The sequence below is a fragment of the Stylophora pistillata genome, chromosome 9, assembly GCF_964205215.1.
Source record: "Stylophora pistillata chromosome 9, jaStyPist1.2, whole genome shotgun sequence".
Taxonomy (NCBI): domain Eukaryota; kingdom Metazoa; phylum Cnidaria; class Anthozoa; order Scleractinia; family Pocilloporidae; genus Stylophora; species Stylophora pistillata.
This window is the reverse complement of record NC_142527.1, coordinates 5,681,831-5,700,558: the sequence shown is the minus strand read 5'-3', so window position 1 is coordinate 5,700,558 and position 18,728 is coordinate 5,681,831. Positions and strand designations below refer to the sequence as shown.

The 18,728-nt window shown below is 39.6% G+C and overlaps 2 protein-coding genes and 1 non-coding gene across 3 annotated transcripts; 2 read left to right on the top strand and 1 right to left on the bottom strand.

Annotated features, from left to right (window-relative positions):
• Positions 1–552: 552 nt before the first annotated feature.
• On the top strand, positions 553–4,042 carry LOC148722909 (uncharacterized). Its single transcript, XM_088733788.1, has 3 exons — positions 553–1,000; positions 2,298–2,327; positions 2,786–4,042. The coding sequence occupies exons 1-3, from the start codon at positions 970–972 to the stop codon at positions 3,106–3,108; spliced, it is 384 nt and encodes a 127-aa protein (XP_088589914.1). The 5' UTR covers positions 553–969; the 3' UTR covers positions 3,109–4,042.
• Positions 4,043–5,311: 1,269 nt separating this feature from the next.
• Positions 5,312–10,608, top strand: LOC111336478 (uncharacterized). The gene is made up of 3 exons (XM_088733787.1): positions 5,312–5,972; positions 6,452–6,481; positions 6,926–10,608. Exons 1-3 carry the CDS (start codon positions 5,939–5,941, stop codon positions 7,954–7,956), a joined length of 1,095 nt encoding a protein of 364 aa, XP_088589913.1. The 5' UTR covers positions 5,312–5,938; the 3' UTR covers positions 7,957–10,608.
• Positions 8,247–8,318, bottom strand: Trnae-uuc (transfer RNA glutamic acid (anticodon UUC)). The gene has a single exon. It is a non-coding gene; the product is annotated as a tRNA-Glu (tRNA).
• Positions 10,609–18,728: the final 8,120 nt, after the last annotated feature.

Sequence of the window (18,728 nt, the reverse complement as noted above, 5' to 3'; positions counted from 1 at the left end):
GATGAAGGTCTCGGACCGAAACGTTTTTTATTAAACTTTTTAGACTTTTTATTGAGTATATGTCTTCCTTCGCTCGAAGTTGTCCGTCCTCGTGTGCCACACTACTATATATACATATATATATATATATATATATATATATATATATATATATATATATTCTATATATATATTTAACAATTATTCCACGAGCGCGCGTTGGATATGAGATGATAGATAGCCAACGAGGCGCGTAGCGCCGAGTTGGCTATAATCATCTCATATCCAACGCGCGCTCGTGGAATAATTGTTTTATTAAAAACGCCCACGAGAAATTATTATTTTGTAAGAAGAAACTGGATTTTTTAGCTCCCTTTTGATTTTAAGCTGACGCGTACGCTTACCATATTTGTAGATTATGGTATATTGGCTCATATGCCATAATGGCTAAGCCAATAAAAAGTCTTGAATGGCATTATCCAATGATCCAGTTTTTAATAAATATATATATATTCTAGATATATATATTCTTATATATAGATAAGTCTCTCACGGAAAGTCCAACTTTTAAAGACCTTTGGATTCTGTGGTCCAACGTTTTACGATAAAAGACAATTTGATAATTTCACGTCATTATACGTGTATTTAAGCATGGGTTCGTGAATACTGCTCCAAAATTAAAGTGAATTTTTTATGATGTTATGGTTCCTAAATGATGGAAACCACTTAGTAGCGCCTCTGGAATAAACAAAAAGTTTGTACTTCTAGCTTTCGTTACTTCTGATTATGGTAATGCCATGCGGAAGTTTTCTAAACGGTAGTAGTTATCGCACGCAAGAAACAATAACTTGCTCTTCACTTCCTAATTAGCTGAACCCCACGAGGTCACGTGATTATAATGACGCTTCCGTGATAGACACATAATCATTGCTGAAGGTATCAAAACCCGCACGTCAGTCTAACCAGCGATCTTTGGCTCAAATTGACGCGATGAAACTCTCTATGTATCTCATTTGTTCAGGTAAAGATTCTTAATCTTAGCGTGTCGTTACTAAATGTTCTTGGGAATGCGATTGATAACAACAGCAATATCATGAGGTGTATGCAGGTTTTAGTTAGCTTAGTTAGTCTTCAGGGACATTAAACAAATAAAGACGACAAAGGGGACGAGGCAGAATGGGCAGAATAATAGCTCAGCCTGTGTTTTTGAGGACTTTGTGCATTTCTTGGCCGTCCTCTACAAACAACAATTGCAAAATGTACGTGATCTGAGAACGAAAACTCCAACGAAATATTATTTAAGTTTCCACTAACTTAGAACTCCATACAGCCCACGTAAGTTATGTTGAAGTTAAGAAGCGGCGCCTTAAGAGATGGTTAACACAGCCAATCATTCGCGAAATCCTAGCAAAAGTATAAATTCATTATTAATTCGACTTTTCCTCGGTGTTGTCGTCTCGACTGCGTGAGGTCCCCTGCTAGTTAGGCGTTAGTCTAGCCAACAATGATCACGTACAGTGGAAGAAACCTACGCGCGTAGGCATGCTGCCATTAGTTATTTATCTACGTTGTCATATGAAGCTGAGATGACTTGCGCTCACTATATTCTAAGTGGCATTTTTTTTTTCATTTACGAGGCAGTTGGCGAGTAAAAATTCTACATAACTTCCTTGTCGCTTCGTCACGTTCTGTTTTCTTCAGCGGCTCGCACCACTTCCTATAAAAGTCTTAATTCCTGTATGTTTTGCTTGCTCTTATTGCGCTATGAATTGATTAGAAATTAGCGTTCCATCAAATAAAGCTGAGCTGCCTTTCAAGTACCTAATATTCAAACTGCTCAGGATCATTATTGATGTCTTTCCGAAACTGTGATGTGTTATGCACAAACGCGTTAGTTGTCGTGCATCAACTGAATTCCTTTGATACTGAGGCAGTTCATGACTAACTTTGACAGGATGCTGTGAACAGCAAAGCTGCAAACGGCTCTCAGGAGTTTTATAAGGATCATTTCTCTTCGAAGCTAGAACATATCCGAGCAGAAGTTAACTTTGGAAAATTGAGCAGTCGGTTATTAGTCAGTCTACCACATCGACATGCTTCACTGAACAAGTTGCGCATGTCGCAATCAATCATACAGACCCACTCTCAGGCACTTTTGAGGCTCAAATATCCGAGAAAGTATACATTTTTGACGCACCCTACACTGATTTCGATTAAGAGTGTAACAAGGAAATATCATACTTTTCTTAAGTGAAAACTCACGGGCCGATAAAGCACTAAAAAAATAACGTACTTTGTTTGTTTTGTTTTTTTTCCAGTGTTTCTATGCCTCTTGCAAGAAGTTGAAGGTACCTTTATTGATTTTACATAGTTAATTCGTGCTTTGTTTACATGACACTTTTTTCATTGTTCGCTGTGTGAGAGCTTTGTTTATCCAACCACTTTTTCTTTTTCAATGCTTGAGCTCTATGAGCTGTCAACCTTGATTTCAGCTTTATTTACCTTCTAATCATGATGCGACCGTACCTGTCAAAGTGCAGTAGGCCACTAAGCAAAGCTATGAAGCGTAAAGGAATTAAAATGATTAGGCGTAAAGCAGACCCAAGAGAACTGCTAAACCCAGCGTTCCCCTGAATTCTTGATCCCTCGACTATTGTGTTATAGTGATATCTTCAGTGCTGTTAGACTTTTAGACCATTAGATGATGCACTTTATATTGGATTTCAAAGCAAGAGGTTGCAAAGTCTATATACTAACCGAGAGAATTTCATCTCAATTTAGATACAGTTTCTTTTTCTTTTTATAGCGCTCAAAAGATTTGCATCTTCCGTGTACATTGTATTAGCAGTTCTTTTCTTTCTGATCCTTCTTGGAGGGATTATCCTGTTGGTGAAATACAGCAAGGTATGCAACTCTCAAAGGCAGCGTGATTTTAGAACAACAAGAGTTTGTGACACACAGCAACCCTACGGAGCTGGTCTTCAAAATCAGGATTGCAATCCTGAATTCCTGCAGTTCACCTGTCCACCAAAGTTTGAAAGTCTACACTTTGCGATTCCTCAGCCAATCATTGTGCCAAGAAGGGATACATTAGTGGGAGAACCTCCTCCACCTTACCCTGGCATGTAGAAGGGACAATTTTCACTACTTGAAATCGTATTTTGATAATGCAGAAAATAGTTTTTGGCTCACAAAATTAACAAATGGTAAACACCACAGCGTACACTATTGAGTTATGGATGCACGCGGGAGGTTGCTAAGCACGAGAGAAGCGTAAGAGTCGCTCGAGGCGATAGCCGAGAGCGACTCTAGCTTCTTGAGTGCTTAGCAAACCTCCCAAGTGCATCCATAACTCAATAGTGTACGCTGTGGTGTTTACCATTTGTTTTATAACATAACATTGATACATTGTAGCTAAAGAGTTCCCTTTTATTTAACAAATCTTACGCGACCAGAAAAAACAAGCGCGCGCGTAAAAATAGTCTTTGCATTTGCTCACGTCAGCAGCGTACACCCATGGGCAAATGGGGGACGCTAAATTGACCAATCAGAGCGCGCGCTTTACTTTGGTTATGTTATAATAATTGTTAGCAACCAGCTCGGAGGAGCGATCAGTGAGTGAGTAGTTTTTATTCGCACCACTGGCTTCTGATTCAATCCAGCATAAAACAGCATTATTTGGATTTAGGATGTGCTTCAAGCGGACGTATCCCAGGAAGTCTGCTATTCCCATTTGAGCAAACTGCCAAACTATGTTTAAATATCCTGTCTTCGGGAACTTTTGTGAACTTTTGTGAACAAATAAGAAGCAAGAACTTTGTTAAAAACCAGTGTTTACTTACTGGATGATGTAAATGTTATGTTAATTTGCTTAAAATCCCGCGGGAGTTTCGTAACCCAGAACTGTAATGAACTTATTAGCATTTTTGTTTTTAACCGCATGTGTTGTAAGTTGCTGGTCAGTTTTAGTTTAATCGTTGTGTATTAAAGGTCGTATCTTAAAAGTTTAGAGTCGCTTTTCGAGTGAAGACACAACAGTAAATGTGACAATAAATATTTTTTTTCCATTCTCTTAGAGTGATAAATGTCGTTTCAGTATCGATGTAGACTGCCCTACATAATTTTTTTTATTCTTTCATTTTCTTTTTATTTCTCTATCAAGAACAAAGAGATAAACTGTTTAAAGACTGCATGTAAAGAAAGAGTTCCAGTTTCAGTTCAAAAGATTAAGAATACCTGAAGTAAGATAAAATCATAATTGATTATTTTAAAATATATGGAAAAAATAAATAGATGGAGTTTAAGGAAATACAAATCAAAAAAGAAAGTGCTGACGATTTCAGTAATGATAATAGACGGATGCTGCTAGCGAACTTCCATCTTGATACGTGAAAACTCTTGCTGCATGTGACAAATTGTGCAAATGTACCCTTCCTAAGGTAAACATGTCAACCGAATCCGTCCATTGTTTTTCTACTGCTGTTGACAAATATGCGTGACAGTATTGCGCTGAAAATCCGCGCTGCTTGATAGACCAAGAGAAATAAGCACATCCAGACCAACAGAAATAAGCACATCCAGACCAATAGAAATAAGCACATCCAGACCAACAGAAATAAGCACATCCAGACCAATAGAAATAAGCACATCCAGACCAACAGAAATAAGCACATCCAGACCAACAGAAATAAGCACATCCAGACCAACAGAAATAAGCACATCCAGACCAATAGAAATAAGCACATCCAGACCAACAGAAATAAGCACATCCAGACCAACAGAAATAAGCACATCCAGACCAACAGAAATAAGCACATCCAGACCAACAGAAATAAGCACGTCCAGACCAACAGAAATAAGCACATCCAGACCAACAGAAATAAGCACATCCAGACCAACAGAAATAAGCACATCCAGACCAACAGAAATAAGCACATCCAGACCAACAGAAATAAGCACATCCAGACCAACAGAAATAAGCACATCCAGACCAACAGAAATAAGCACATCCAGACCAACAGAAATAAGCACATCCAGACCAACAGAAATAAGCACATCCAGACCAACAGAAATAAGCACATCCACAAAAGTACTTGGGCTTAATGGCTTTTCGGGCGCAGTTCGCAAAATAAAGTTGTGATTAATTCTGGGATCATTTTACCATTTCATTTATCCCTCTTAAACGGAACGATTTCGTTACAACTACAAATAGCATTGCAATTGTTTCAGCAATAGAGCTGAAATTCTGATGTCTACTTCTGAAAGTTACGGAACATTATTTAATTCTGTATTCAGCTCTAGAAGATTTGGAGTTGCAACGTTTTTGAGGGGGGAGGGGTAATGTTGCATAAACAGTATTCCAGGGCTTCTTCAACCCCTGTCAGTTAAACCTTCAACACTGTGAAAACATAATTATACAAAAGAAAACCTTTACCTTTTCCCGATGCATTGCACTCATTACTCAAAGCGTATTCGACCGAGGAAACACATTAATAACTACTAAATCAAGTTCACAGGTTTGGAGAACTTATCCTCTTTAGGATACCAATTGGTCTCAAAGGCCCACTTCGTCGATTCGTAAAATTTACCACAATCCTTGAAAATTTTTAGCCATGGCTTTCTTAATGACACCCTTAAAGAATGATTCACTTCTGATTTGATTAGGAAACAATAATCACACTTAATAATTCATGTATGTGGAGCGTAAATTAGTGAAGCTGTGTTATTGGGGATTTCTGCCGAATCCATATCAAAGGTGATGTATACCTTGTGATAAGAGAACCAAAACAAAGCAGTCAATAGCACAACAGTAGCCTAGAATTCGGACGATTGATTGGGTTTTCTGTACTTTCGTCATCATAGAATAAAATCTATGAGAAACCTCAGTGGGGAGTAATTCAGAAACTTTTTGTCCGTCAGTATATTTTAAAAAGGAAATTCTACTTATAGAGTTTGAAAAATGAAGACGTATTTTCAAAGCCATATCTTCATAGGTAAGTGAGATCTATGCTTGCTTCAAATCGTGAAAGTGTTCGCATAAAGGCTTGCTCAATCGTTCGGTGCTATGAAGCAATTAGTGTTTTTTTGCTTCCCCACATCCATCCGTCATAAATTTTTATTTTCCCGTTCAAATCACGCCTACGGCTTTCCTTGAGGAATAATGGGGAAAGAGAAGCACGAGATGACCATTTTAGACTCCTTGATCCTCAGCTATTCTTTTCGTGGGGAAAAAACTGTCAGACATCAGAATATTTCCGTTAATTTAAAATCTCTTATGGAGTAAGTCATAAACATAACTTACAATAATGAACATTTAATAAATGCAGTTTATCGCATTTCCCAGCGACAGCTGTAAACAAAGTAGTATTGTCGAAACGAATTATTGTTGTTGACCAGAGTAAAGCTTTATGACGAAATTCGTATCTAAACTAATAGAAAAATTATGGTTTTTATTATATGCTTTATTCCACAGTCTTGCTGTCTCTACTGCAGGAAGTGGAAGGTAACTTGGCCACAGTGTTCAGTAGATTATCAGTTCAACTTTGTCTTTAACTGGTTCAATTAATTCTTTTGTACATACATGACGCTTGGATCAATATCAAACCAAAAAGAGAATGTAAAATAAATGAATATGGGACAAAAGACAATAAAAGTAGCCCACACAAATGTTTGGTGCAGAAATAAGCGAGACGCAATTAAAGGCCAGCGAACATACAGACAGATGAACAAAGAGTACGAAAGTGTTACATAGATATGCTTAATGCAAATGATGATCGCCAATACACTAATAAAGGTGTGGAGCGAGACTTTAAAACATACAAAACCTCGGCAAGTTGTTGATTTTTCTCATTTTGTTGTTGGCTGGCTAACTAAGACAGATAAAGTTCATAATACTTATTAGATTTATCAAAAACTTCAAGTTACAATTCTGTTCTTTAATTTTCAGCGTTCAACGCAAGTTCATTCATTGGATTCTTTTTTCTTGCCGTTTTTGTTGTCGGTGGCTTAATCTTCCTAGTATTATGCTGTAAAGATCGAAAATATATTTTTGGCGGCCTACGGCAAGAACATACAACGGCGATGACAGTGAACATAGCCGGCGCGCAACATTCTGCCAGGGCCTCTCGTGAACATTACCCAGGATTCGTTTCGACCACTTTCTCAGAGCGCACCCCGCCGCTACAGGTGCAGCTTGAAACATCATATTCGTCATACGTTGGAGAACCTCCCCCACCATATCCAGGTAATGACAGAGGATATAATGTTGCAAATTACGGCTTTGCAATTACCCGCAATGACAATGGCATCGACAATGATGGTAATGATATCGGCATTGATGCCAACGGCATTGATATTACTTACAATCCCTTTGAGGATAATGTTAGCGGCACTGAGAATAATGCCAATAACACTGACTATGACGGCAATAACATCAACAGTCTTGGCGTTGGGCACCATAATGACGGCAATGACGTCGAGAACGCTTGCACCCGCAGTGGCGACAGCATCGAAAATAATTACGGCAATAACCCCACTGAAAATGAAGGCAACGGTATCGGTAATGATGCAAATGGGAGTAACACTGCTTGCAATAGCGATGCCAGTGATTGCAATAGTATTGACACAGGTGGCAGAGACATCTGCGCTGTTTCGATCGATGTTAATGGCGTCAGGAATGAAACCAGTGATATTGACATTTCATACACCAGCGTTGGCAATAATGCAACTGATTGCAGTGTCCTCGAGATCGGCGGCAGTGAAATAGACAATGGTACTAACGGTATTAGAAATGATACCAGTGATATTGACTTTCCAAGTACAAGCGTTGACAATGCAACCGACTTCTGTGGTCTTGGAATCAGGGGGGGTGATGATGTGAAATTGCTTGCAACTTCAATACTGACAATTACGGAACCAGCATCAACATTGGTGATCGCCAGTGCCATCGATATTGACAATAATGACATCTTGCAGTGACCAGAATTTCAATGGCATCAGCAATGCTGCCATTGTCATATCGAAGCTAAAAAGCAAAAGGTGGCATAGAACGGCAATTGCAGTGGCATTAGCAGGGATTGCCAGAAGAGTTGGTAGATTGTAGTAATGATGTTAGTAATGACGCAATTGACATTATACCATTGATGCAATTGACATAATAACATTGATATCAATGAATCATTGATATTAACCCGGACAAAATGAAGTGATATGGAAAAAATCCACATAGACATAGACAGAAGAAAGGGAAAAAAAAAAAAGAGTAATCGTTCCCATACCGGGAGTCGAACCCGGGCCGCCTGGGTGAAAACCAGGAATCCTAACCGCTAGACCATATGGGAGGTGTATATCTGATAGCTGGAAGAAACCTGATCATTTTTAAAATAATTTTTAGCCTTTTATTCATGAGAAGACACACAGGGCTTGCACTGTAAGTATCTCGGAGAGCTCCATACAATTTCTTATAATTTTATTATAAGGAAATGTATGGAGCTTTTTTAGCGTTAGAAGAAATGGCTAAATTTAATTTAGATGTTACATTGCGCAGTTTCAGCATAAAAACAATTACCCCTCAAAGTCACTTGAATTTTGATGACTCTGAAACGTTTTCGTGCCGAAAGATCCAACGCGAGCAGCTGAGATGTAATCAAGCGATTCGAGGTTAAGTCAGCTACTTACAATAGAATTTTGTTAATATTTTCATCGTTTGCAGGATTTGCAGTCTAACAAATTATGTACTTTAATATATCAACTACATACTCCTACTTATATACGGGACAATATGTAGCTCGAGGTCTAAGACTGTATATCAAGAGCAAGACGGTCAGCACGTCAAGGGTGAGAGCCAAATATTTTCTCATCCAGCCAAACCCATAAACTCAGCCATCAAGCATTCTTTGCTTATTACCACTCACCCCTCTTCCTTTATGCTTTCGCTTGTATTCCATGGGATCACCTTTTCTGGCCCTGTTCGGGCCGTCACGTACGGCCCTCACGTACGGCCCTCACGTACGGCCCTCACGTACGGCCCTCACGTACGGCCCTCACGTACGGCCCTCACGTACGGCCCTCACGTACGGCCCTCACGTACGGCCCTCACGTACGGCCCTCACGTACGGCCCTCACGTACGGCCCTCACGTACGGCCCTCACGTACGGCCCTCACGTACGGCCCTCACGTACGGCCCTCACGTACGGCCCTCACGTACGGCCCTCACGTACGGCCCTCACGTACGGCCCTCACGTGCGGCCCTCACATAAAAGGTTGTTATTATGTTAATCGACTTCACGAATTACAATATTTGACTTTAAAATTGTCAAAAACAACTATGAATTCTTATTCTTGCAGAATCTTTTGAACTAAGCTCATTACAATAGAAGATGGCTTACAAATGACCATTGTGCTTTTGATCGATAGCCTTTCATTCAATACCTGCAATTCTTCCACAAGGCTTTATTTCCCCTTGGGAAAGCGCTAAATAATAAACAAAGATCTTACTTAAAGTCTGAAATACTACCTTTCTATGTTTGTCATGCATTGCCATCCGTTGGTAACGATTTAAAATTTTGGAGCAGCTCTATCCTGTTGAGTTTTAGAGACTTAGGGGTAAGTCACTGCATGCGTTTAGTTTACAACATCCATCTTATTTTCGAGCAAGTTAAAATCTAGAGGGAAAACTGAATCCTATATTTCCCAGCAATTTATAATTTTACATAGTTTGGGGATATGTGCTTTCGTGATCTTGGGATACAAAGTTGCCAAAAAAAACTATCTTTAGCGAAAGTATTTCGAAAGATGAACTTGTGCTCTTTGTAGCTTCCAGTGAGCAGAGTGGAACAAGCGGGTCATCTGGCAATGAAAAGATGACCCGCAACCTTTTTACCTGCAACCTTCCCCACAACCGGGGAAGGTTGCGGGTAAAAATCCGACTTGGTTAAATTGCTATGAGTCGCTCTGAATAAGCACAGAGAACGCTGGCATCTTCCACAACGAATCTTTATTCAGTTGGTTTTGATACTGATGTATGACAGGGTTTTGTAAAGGGAAAAGTCTATATTGTCCCTAGAGATGGGGGTTTGGCATGGTCCAGAACATGTTCACTTCTCTACCCCATTTATTCATGTTAATTCGAGTTGTATACTACCTCAGTCAACTTTATTTTCTCTCATTCTGACGAGTCGCTGTAATTAAGCACGAAGGACATTAGTAATCTAAACGGCTACAACTGATAATTAGTTAGGTGGTTTTGTTACTGCTGTTTGAAAATGTAAAAAGAAGAAAATTCACGGTTGTCCGTTTGCCGCGTTTTTGATCATATTCTCTTTTGCCGCCTCCCGGTTAGCTCAATGGATAGAGCGCTGGACTGTAGTGCGGGAGGTCGAGGGCTCGAGCCCCGGCCGGAAAAACACTCAAGGCCTTAAAATAATTGAGAAGAATTTGCTACCTTTCTATAACATAAAGAAATGGTTACATATTCTAGTCTTCTCGGATAGGGACGAATAAATGGAGGTCCCGTCTCCTGCAGGTTGGGGCAGGAGACGTTAATTTCCCACACACAAGATTACTGTGTGATGGATGTCCTCCCCTGGGGTGGGATGGGTGGGTTAGGACAGCAGGTCCACATCAGCTATTACAGCTGCCAATTAATCATCCTGCTTAAACAAATAAATGAACTTGAACTTGAACTTTGCATATATTTACACAATTTAAGTTATATTTCAAATTTATCGGGAGAAGAGTTGTCCCATCGGCTCTCAAATCTACAATCGATTGGGAAAATTTCCAAAATGTGTCTCAAATTAGGCCACGTGTCCAAACTCTTCGTTGAAGGAAACGTTTTACCAACACCCTTCGATTTAAAATCAAACATGTGCATCCAAACTCTTATCAAAAAATGTAAATGCCATGCAAATTTTGAAGTAATTACTTTCAATTGGATTAGGTACGTCTGGTGATATTTGGTGATGCCTTCGGAAAGACCTCCGCTCGATAAATCTCCTTTCGAAGTTTCTTTCTAGCAAGAGATTGGTTACAATCTAATAAGCCTTTTCGTCATAGCTACGATCTCTAAATTTTTCTTTTTAGTGTACCGAAATTACAGTTCCCTCCAGATCTAAATTCCGTCGGCGGATGAGGACAATTGTGCTTTCGAACATAATTTGAAACTCTTTGGGGAACTGTTTATTCATCAGAGCCCAGTCACCGAGACTTGTTGTTCTCCGTCGACAAAGATAAAATTGATATCTTCAGCAAAAAAATCTCTTTATGATATGAACCCCTCTGGCATGAGATTAGATGCTAAACTCTTAACGAAAGTCCAAACTTTTAGTAAAACTATGAATTCGAATGAGACAAAACACGACTGAGCCGACTGTAAACGGGCGAATAAGGCCTTGGACGCACTACACGAGTTTTTGTTTAGTTTTGCAAAAATATTAGTCTCTAGTTTAATTTCGGTCTACAAGTGCGCGCTTTCTTTTGGTTGTTTTTTTTAGTATTCTAGAAAATTTGTGTCGAGCCGTAAAAAATCTTAATGTCACCGTCGTCCAGCCTCGGAGATGGAAATTTTCCACAATTTGGAGGCGTTTATCCGAATGAAAATTCCGATCGATGCAATCACTCACGTAAATCAATTGAATCTATTCAGGCGCGGCATTCGTTCTGTGATGAACGTACGCTTACCTACAAACGGAACCTAAAAGCAGGTTTTCCATTTCAATTTTATTGACACTTTGTGTTATCAAATATTTGGGTGTTGTCAGGTGCGTACACGATTGCTAAATTCAAAATTTGGTGGAGTCAAAATTTGTCGAGATATTTTGCACAGCCGAACAAGTGCGCACGATACCCACTTCAATACTAACGCTGTTGTGTTAGCATAATTGGCGATTTGGAATATTTCCTTGGAATAGAGGATGCTTCTACAGTGCACTAAACGAGTTTTCCTAAATAGAGGGCTGAAAAAGCGATATAAATCAGTCATAACGGAGCAAAGCTAAGATGAGCCTTGCCTACTTTAATTTGAAGGTGTAACACTCATTAGCAATTTTCTTTTGGGTTAGGAAACACCAATGAAACAAGGCAGGTCAGAGGTAGCCTAAGTGTAGCTGTACCCTTCCCTGTTCTATTTCTCCTGGGGGGGGGGGAGGGAGGGTACGGCTACACGTAGGCTGGGTCGGAGGGTGATTCTCATCGAATTGGTAGGATTGAGATTAATATTTTTAAGTTTGTTATATTAATAGATTTTTAGTATCCAGAGGATGACTGAGTACTTTGGATATCTTCTCTATGTTTGGCTCTTTCTGGGGATATGCATAGGTAAGGATCGGTTGGCGATATCACTTGAATTAAAGAACATCGTCTTGACTCGACCATATATATCTCTCGACCGTAATTTTTATGATAGGTTGCTTGGCAAAACTCTATTCTGACAAACAGTATAATGTCCAAAACTTAACACTGATAGAAAGATTTCAAAGATGGGTGCTTTTTGTCAGCAACGTGTGAGCAAGAATAAAGACAAAAAGAACTTATTGATTCCAAAGAGAACAAAACTTAATTTACATGCAAGCTAGCTGAAAATTGCATTTTTTTATTATTATTACGTGGCAGGCAGGGAATGATTACACGAAAACAAAAAGTGGGTGGAACAAAATAATTAGAATAAAAAAAAATTGCAAAAACTCGATCCTAGATTTCACTACAGCTCACAGAAAAACGTTCAAATGTTTTGCCTCCCGGTTAGCTCAATGGATAGAGCGCTGGACTGTAGTGCGGGAGGTCGAGGGTTCGAGCCCCGGCCGGACCAACACTCAAGGTCTTAAAATAATTGAGGAGAATTTGCTACCTTTCTATAATATCAAGAAATGGTTAGATATTCTAGTCTTCTCGGATAGGGACGAATAAATGGAGGTCCCGTCTCCTGCAGGGTTGGGGCAGGAGACGTTAATTTCCCATACACGAGATTACTGTGTGATGGATGTCCTCCCCTGGGGTGGGATGGGTGGGTTAGGACAGCAGGTCCACATCAGCTATTACAGCTGCCAAATAAATCAACCTGCTTAAACAAATAAATGAACTTGAACTTGTAAATGTTTCGGCGCGCAATCAAGAATCGTTTCGCATCCAGATTTTCGTAAATGTTATACATGTAGGACTTGCCGATGTGATTCGTGGGATTTTGGGTCAGCCAGAGGAAAGTTCGGACAGAAACAATGTTTCGTGATTTCGTTTTGTTGTTCGGAATGAGTAGTAAGCGATGACTTGACATTGTCGAAATACACAGCAAGTTGCGAACAGCCATGGAATTTGTGAATAAGTATCTGCGTCCAATCTAGGATAAAGTAGTAACATGGTGTGGCGTTTTGTCTTTTAAGTAATGTTATTGCCAAGGTAATAAAAAGCGTGCCGGCAGAGGACTTGGACAACAAGGAGGATTTCAAAAAGAGACTTGAAGATTCATTTAACGAAAGCTGTAAAGAAACTCCAGGATGAGTTTAGTGAAAATGACGGAGAGATAAGACACACTGAGCTGACCAGTAATCCTCGCTGGCTCACGTCGTACTATTTGTGCTGTGTAGTAGTAGTAGTAGTCTTTATTTCCACAAGATAAAAAATACATATCTTATGTTACAATATTTGAGTAAAAAGTATATAAAATATCTAAATATATCTAAATTATAAACTCACATAGCTAAATTGTATTTAAAAATTAAGCGATTAATGAAAGAGTTCTTGAATCTATCTGTATTAACTTTCGGATACTGACTTGTTCGATACCTTAAATTGTAAGTCGATACTTTCCTCTCGGGTAATAATCCCCTTAGAGGGTGTCGGTCTATACCAGATACCTTACCTGTGTGGTCTTTGCACTCTCTCTGATTGGCGTGCTGCTGCATGCACTAAGTTTATCCAGAGAGTTCGGGAAACTGGCGTCCTTGCTAACTTGCTGCCACATCGCACAACTGTGTCCCAGGCTCAGGCTCTCTTAGAGATGATCCCGCTATGGCTTTTACTAACCGTCTCGACAAATTTATTACCAATAGATATTCTTAGTAAAATGTTTCATGTTATTGTATAGATATGATTTGTATCCTGACCACTCTTGTAATTTAGCTGTAAGCTACAAAAAGAGTAATTAAACTGATTATTATATTACGTCAGTCGATAGACTTCTACATTCATTGAAATCTCCCTCAAGGCGTTCTTTAGAATGTCATACAACTCCGATTAGCGGCGGTTCTTTCGAAGGTGTTGTCGCATGACATGCGAAAGGACGGCTGAGAAGGAGACAAAATTCATTGATGACACTTTGTCAACTGAAAAATATCCTTTGCACGATCACTTTACATTGCCTAGTCTTTGTTTAGTCATTGCGCTTTGAAATAGAAATAAAAATGAGGAGGAACAAGATTACAGGCCATTTCTTGCATGATGTGGGTAATAACGAACGCAAGCCTCACATAAATTCGAGGCAATTCACTGCGATAGCACGCACCAAAACCCGCACGGCGAGCCATGTTATCATATCTCGGAAGACAGTTACGCACTCATAAGCAAACAAACAAAGAAAAAGCAACAAAAACAACATAGAAAGAGATGCAAAACTGGGGGGGGGGGGGTGGAAATTGTTTCGGAGGTTTCTAGTAAAAACGGAAGAGCAAGAATATTTGCATGATCCATGAAGAGTAAAAAGTTACATAACCAACAAAATCAATCAATACTTAGTTCTTTCTTCGTCTTCTTTTTAAGGTAACCACAGAAAAAGAAAACTTTTGACATTGCGTGACTCTGAAGAAGGAAAAAAGGAAGGAGAGAAGGAAAACAATTTATCGAGGAATAGCATGGTGAATACTAACTTTCTGGCACAGAAGTTGATCTTGAATTACTGGGTTAAAGTATCATCCTATAAACTAGCCTTTTTTTATCTCTGTTCAACGTTTAAGTTCGGAAATCTAAGTTCTTGTAGTGTCGAGAAATTTGTATTTAGTTCAGACATTGAGCATGGTTATCAAAAAACACCATCTTTACAAAAAAAAAAAAAATGTGAGCTAACGCTATTATGTGATATTATGATATTATGTGTCCTCGGATCATTCCTGAATCATGTATAAAATACCAGTGAATCAGCTCAGTGAAAGATCCATGCAGCTATTTACTTTTGCTTTGTGTACTTCTCTCTCCAGTTCAAAGGAACAGATCTTGGAAAAAAATTGTTGGAGGACGGAGTCAATTTATTGACAAAGGAGTTAGACAGTAGAATAAAGAACAAAGAACAAGAAAACAAATCGGACTCTGCGTCCAAGGTGAACGATGTTTATAACATTTGAATCAATCAAACCTATCGAAACACCGTTATTGGTAACGTTGTTGTAATGTATTTTAGGTTTTTCAATGTGTGTGTGTATTTGTGTAAGGTTATGGATTGCCTCTTGCGGTCGAGGATAACAACATTTATAACATAACCAAAGTAAAGAGCGCGCTCTGATTGGTCAATTTAGCGTCCTCCATTTGCCCATGGGTGTACGCTGCTGACGTGAGCAAATGCAAAGACTATTTTTCCGCGCGCGCTTTTTTTTTTTCTGGACGCGTAAGATTTGTTAAATAAAAGGAAACTCTTTAGCTACAATGTATCAATGTTATGTTATAAAACAAATGGTAAACACCACAGCGTACACTATTGAGTTATGGATGCACTTGAGAGGTTTGCTAAGCACTCAAGAAGCTAGAGTCGCTCTCGGCTATCGCCTCGCGCGACTCTTACGCTTCTTTCGTGCTTAGCAACCTCCCGCGTGCATCCATAACTCAATAGTGTACGCTGTGGTGTTTACCATTTGTTAATGAGCAAGTTCTGTCATCGACTGCAGCTCCTGATACCGAACGCCGAGGTGCAGGTTCGTTATCAAAGCCAGCAAAAAGAGAAAAAGAAAATTTTCGATCAATTCCGATTGGGAGAGCTTGCAAAACTCACATTGAAAGGACGAACATGATTATGCCTATACTTAATCCTCGTACAAAATGAATCTTTAACTGATTTTTTCAAGAGAAAAATGACAAAAAGGTATTGGAGAAGAGAGCCAACCCAGCTGCGGCTCAGCTGGGTGCAAAGGTTGTTGGGAAAGCTGTGGAAATGGGCAGTAAAAATGGCTGGAAAGCAAATGGAAAAACTGGAAAAGCAGCAAAATAAAGCTGAACAATTTCTCGGGGAAGAGGTTAGTTCACCTTTAACTCCTTTATCGTTTCTTGACTCTTCTTTTACTTCCTTCTGGACCAGCACTGAGGAGATATGGAGTATATGGAGATTTGTTTATCTCAAGAAGTTAAGTATTTTTTCAAGAGTTTGTAAAAGATTTTTACAGATGGACCGAGAAGTGACCTTTACAACTACTATTACTTTACTTGAAGATAAAGCTTGACATCACTGGCGACAAAGGTTGGCAAACAGATGACATGTTTATTCCGCCTGGTTACCACATGGATGCAAAAGTTATTCCAGAATCGAAACCTGCACGAAGAGTACAAGGACAGCAACCACTGATTCACATTTCCATTTGGAGCTGGTGGACTGACAATGAACGGATGCTTTGGAAGTGGATATAAACCCGGGGGTCGCTGTTATGACGCTCCATGGGCAGTCTCCAAATGTATAGTGAGTTCAGAAGGATTTACTTACTTTTAACTGAAACAAAAAATTTCTTAATTTGACCCGCGGATGAATCAAACTACTTGATGTACGAAGTTGAAATGGTAAATTGGCCACCGTTACGATTATAAAAGCTGAAGTTTCGAGCGTTAGCCCTTCGTCGGAGCGAATAGGGGAATTGTGGGTTTGGTGTGCTTTTAAAGGCAGAAAATGGAGCTGCGTGATTGGTGGGAACATGGCAACGAGAAAAACACGAATAAATTAGTGGAATGAAAAGCGTTCGTTGATACCTGTGAGATTTAGACTGCCGGCTTGAAAGATGAGCTTTTGTTCAAGAAAGGCAGTCAAACCGGCAGTCTAAACCCCACAGGTATCAACGAAAGCTTTTCATTCCACTAATTTATTAGTGTTTTTCTCGTTGTCATGTTCCCACCAATAACTTAGCTCCATTTTCTGCCTTTAAAAGGACACACAACCCACAATTCCTCTATTCGCTCCGACGAAGGGCTAACGCTCGAAACGTCAGCTTTTACAATCGTAACTTTAACGGTGGCCAATTTACCATTTCAACTTTGTTGATACATTCAAATTATATCACCATCATGATCAGCTTTTGATTTTTAGCCGATGAAACGTTACTGAGCTGAGATATCTTCCTTACTGTGTAAGCAATGTGTTTCACTGCAGCACTTCTCCAATACGGATGTAAACGATCTTCCCTAATTCTGATGCTAAACCAGATAGCAGGATTGTTCTCGAATGGAAAAGACGTTTGTCTTTTTTCCTTAGGTTGTAGGAGTACCTCTAGTGGGGAGCCATTGCCAACGGATTGCAACTCATGTTTGTATCTTGAACGGATTGATACTGGAGGATGTATCAAGACCTGTCCTGAAGGATTTGAAGAACAGGAAGCAGCACGCATTCCAAGTGAGCTTTGTCAATTGATCAATATGCTGGCTTTTTGACCAACTGATTTCTAATTGAATGAACATTATTTATTGTAACTTTCTGAGATCTTGTCAATTTTTTAGGGGGCTGCAAGAAAAATCCTTGCAGGGATGGAGGAACATGCGAAGATTTAGGGGATGAGAAGTATGACTGCAAATGTACAAAAGATTACCAGGGCGATCATTATGAAATAGGTGTGTTTGTTGGTCTCTCTTACTATAATGAGTCTATCATTGTCTGTTATCTATAAAGGAAATCTGGTTTCACCAACTAAATTGAAATTGTAAATTGGCCACCGTAAAGAGTTAAGAAAGCTGACGTTTCGAACATTAGCCCCTCGTCAGAGCGAATGGAGGAATTGTGGGTTGTGTGTGTGTTTGTATGCAGAAAGTGCAGTACGCTATTGGTGGGATAGCCTGCGTGCAGCCGAACGAAAACCCTGGTTTTATTCGTCCACGAATCAGCGACAAATATCTTGTTCTGGAGTACCGTGGTTCGAGTACTTCGTTTCGATTTCTTTTTCCTTACGAGGGCGCTCATTGGCTGAAAATCACTCGCACCAGGTTGCCTCATATGCCATGTTTGTTTTCCCAGGCAAGTCTTAGCACGAGCGCTCGAATGTTTTAGTGGAACGCGTATGTATAGTTTGTGTGTGTGTGTGTGTGTGTGTGTGTGTTTGTGTGCGTGTTTTGTTTTTGTTTGTTTTTTTAATCAACAGAGTGAGTTCTAGCATGAATATAACTTGTGGGTGTTTTTTTTCGTTGAAGAGCAACCCTTCCTGAAATCGTGACTTATACTTACGTAGTCAGTAGAGTGTTGTTAAGCGCAGGGAGGGGCATCTCGTAACAGCAATGTAGATTACAAGACATCGGCTGCGCTGAGAATTTTTTCCTTGCTGGGGCATAAAGTGGGAAAATATGTAATATTGGTGCGACAGCGTCAATAACGAGTGCCGAAGGCACGCGAAACTTGGGGGCCTGGGAGAAAATCATTTTCGTTAACTGCGTTCACCAAAACTGACATTATTAAGCGGGAATGATACAATTTGTATCCGGGTTGAACGAATCTGTCGAGTTTGAAATTAATTACGAGATCTCGCGCTTCGAGGTAAATAGATAGATCTCAAGAAGCTGTCCAGCTAGTTTCTGCTGAACACATTCCT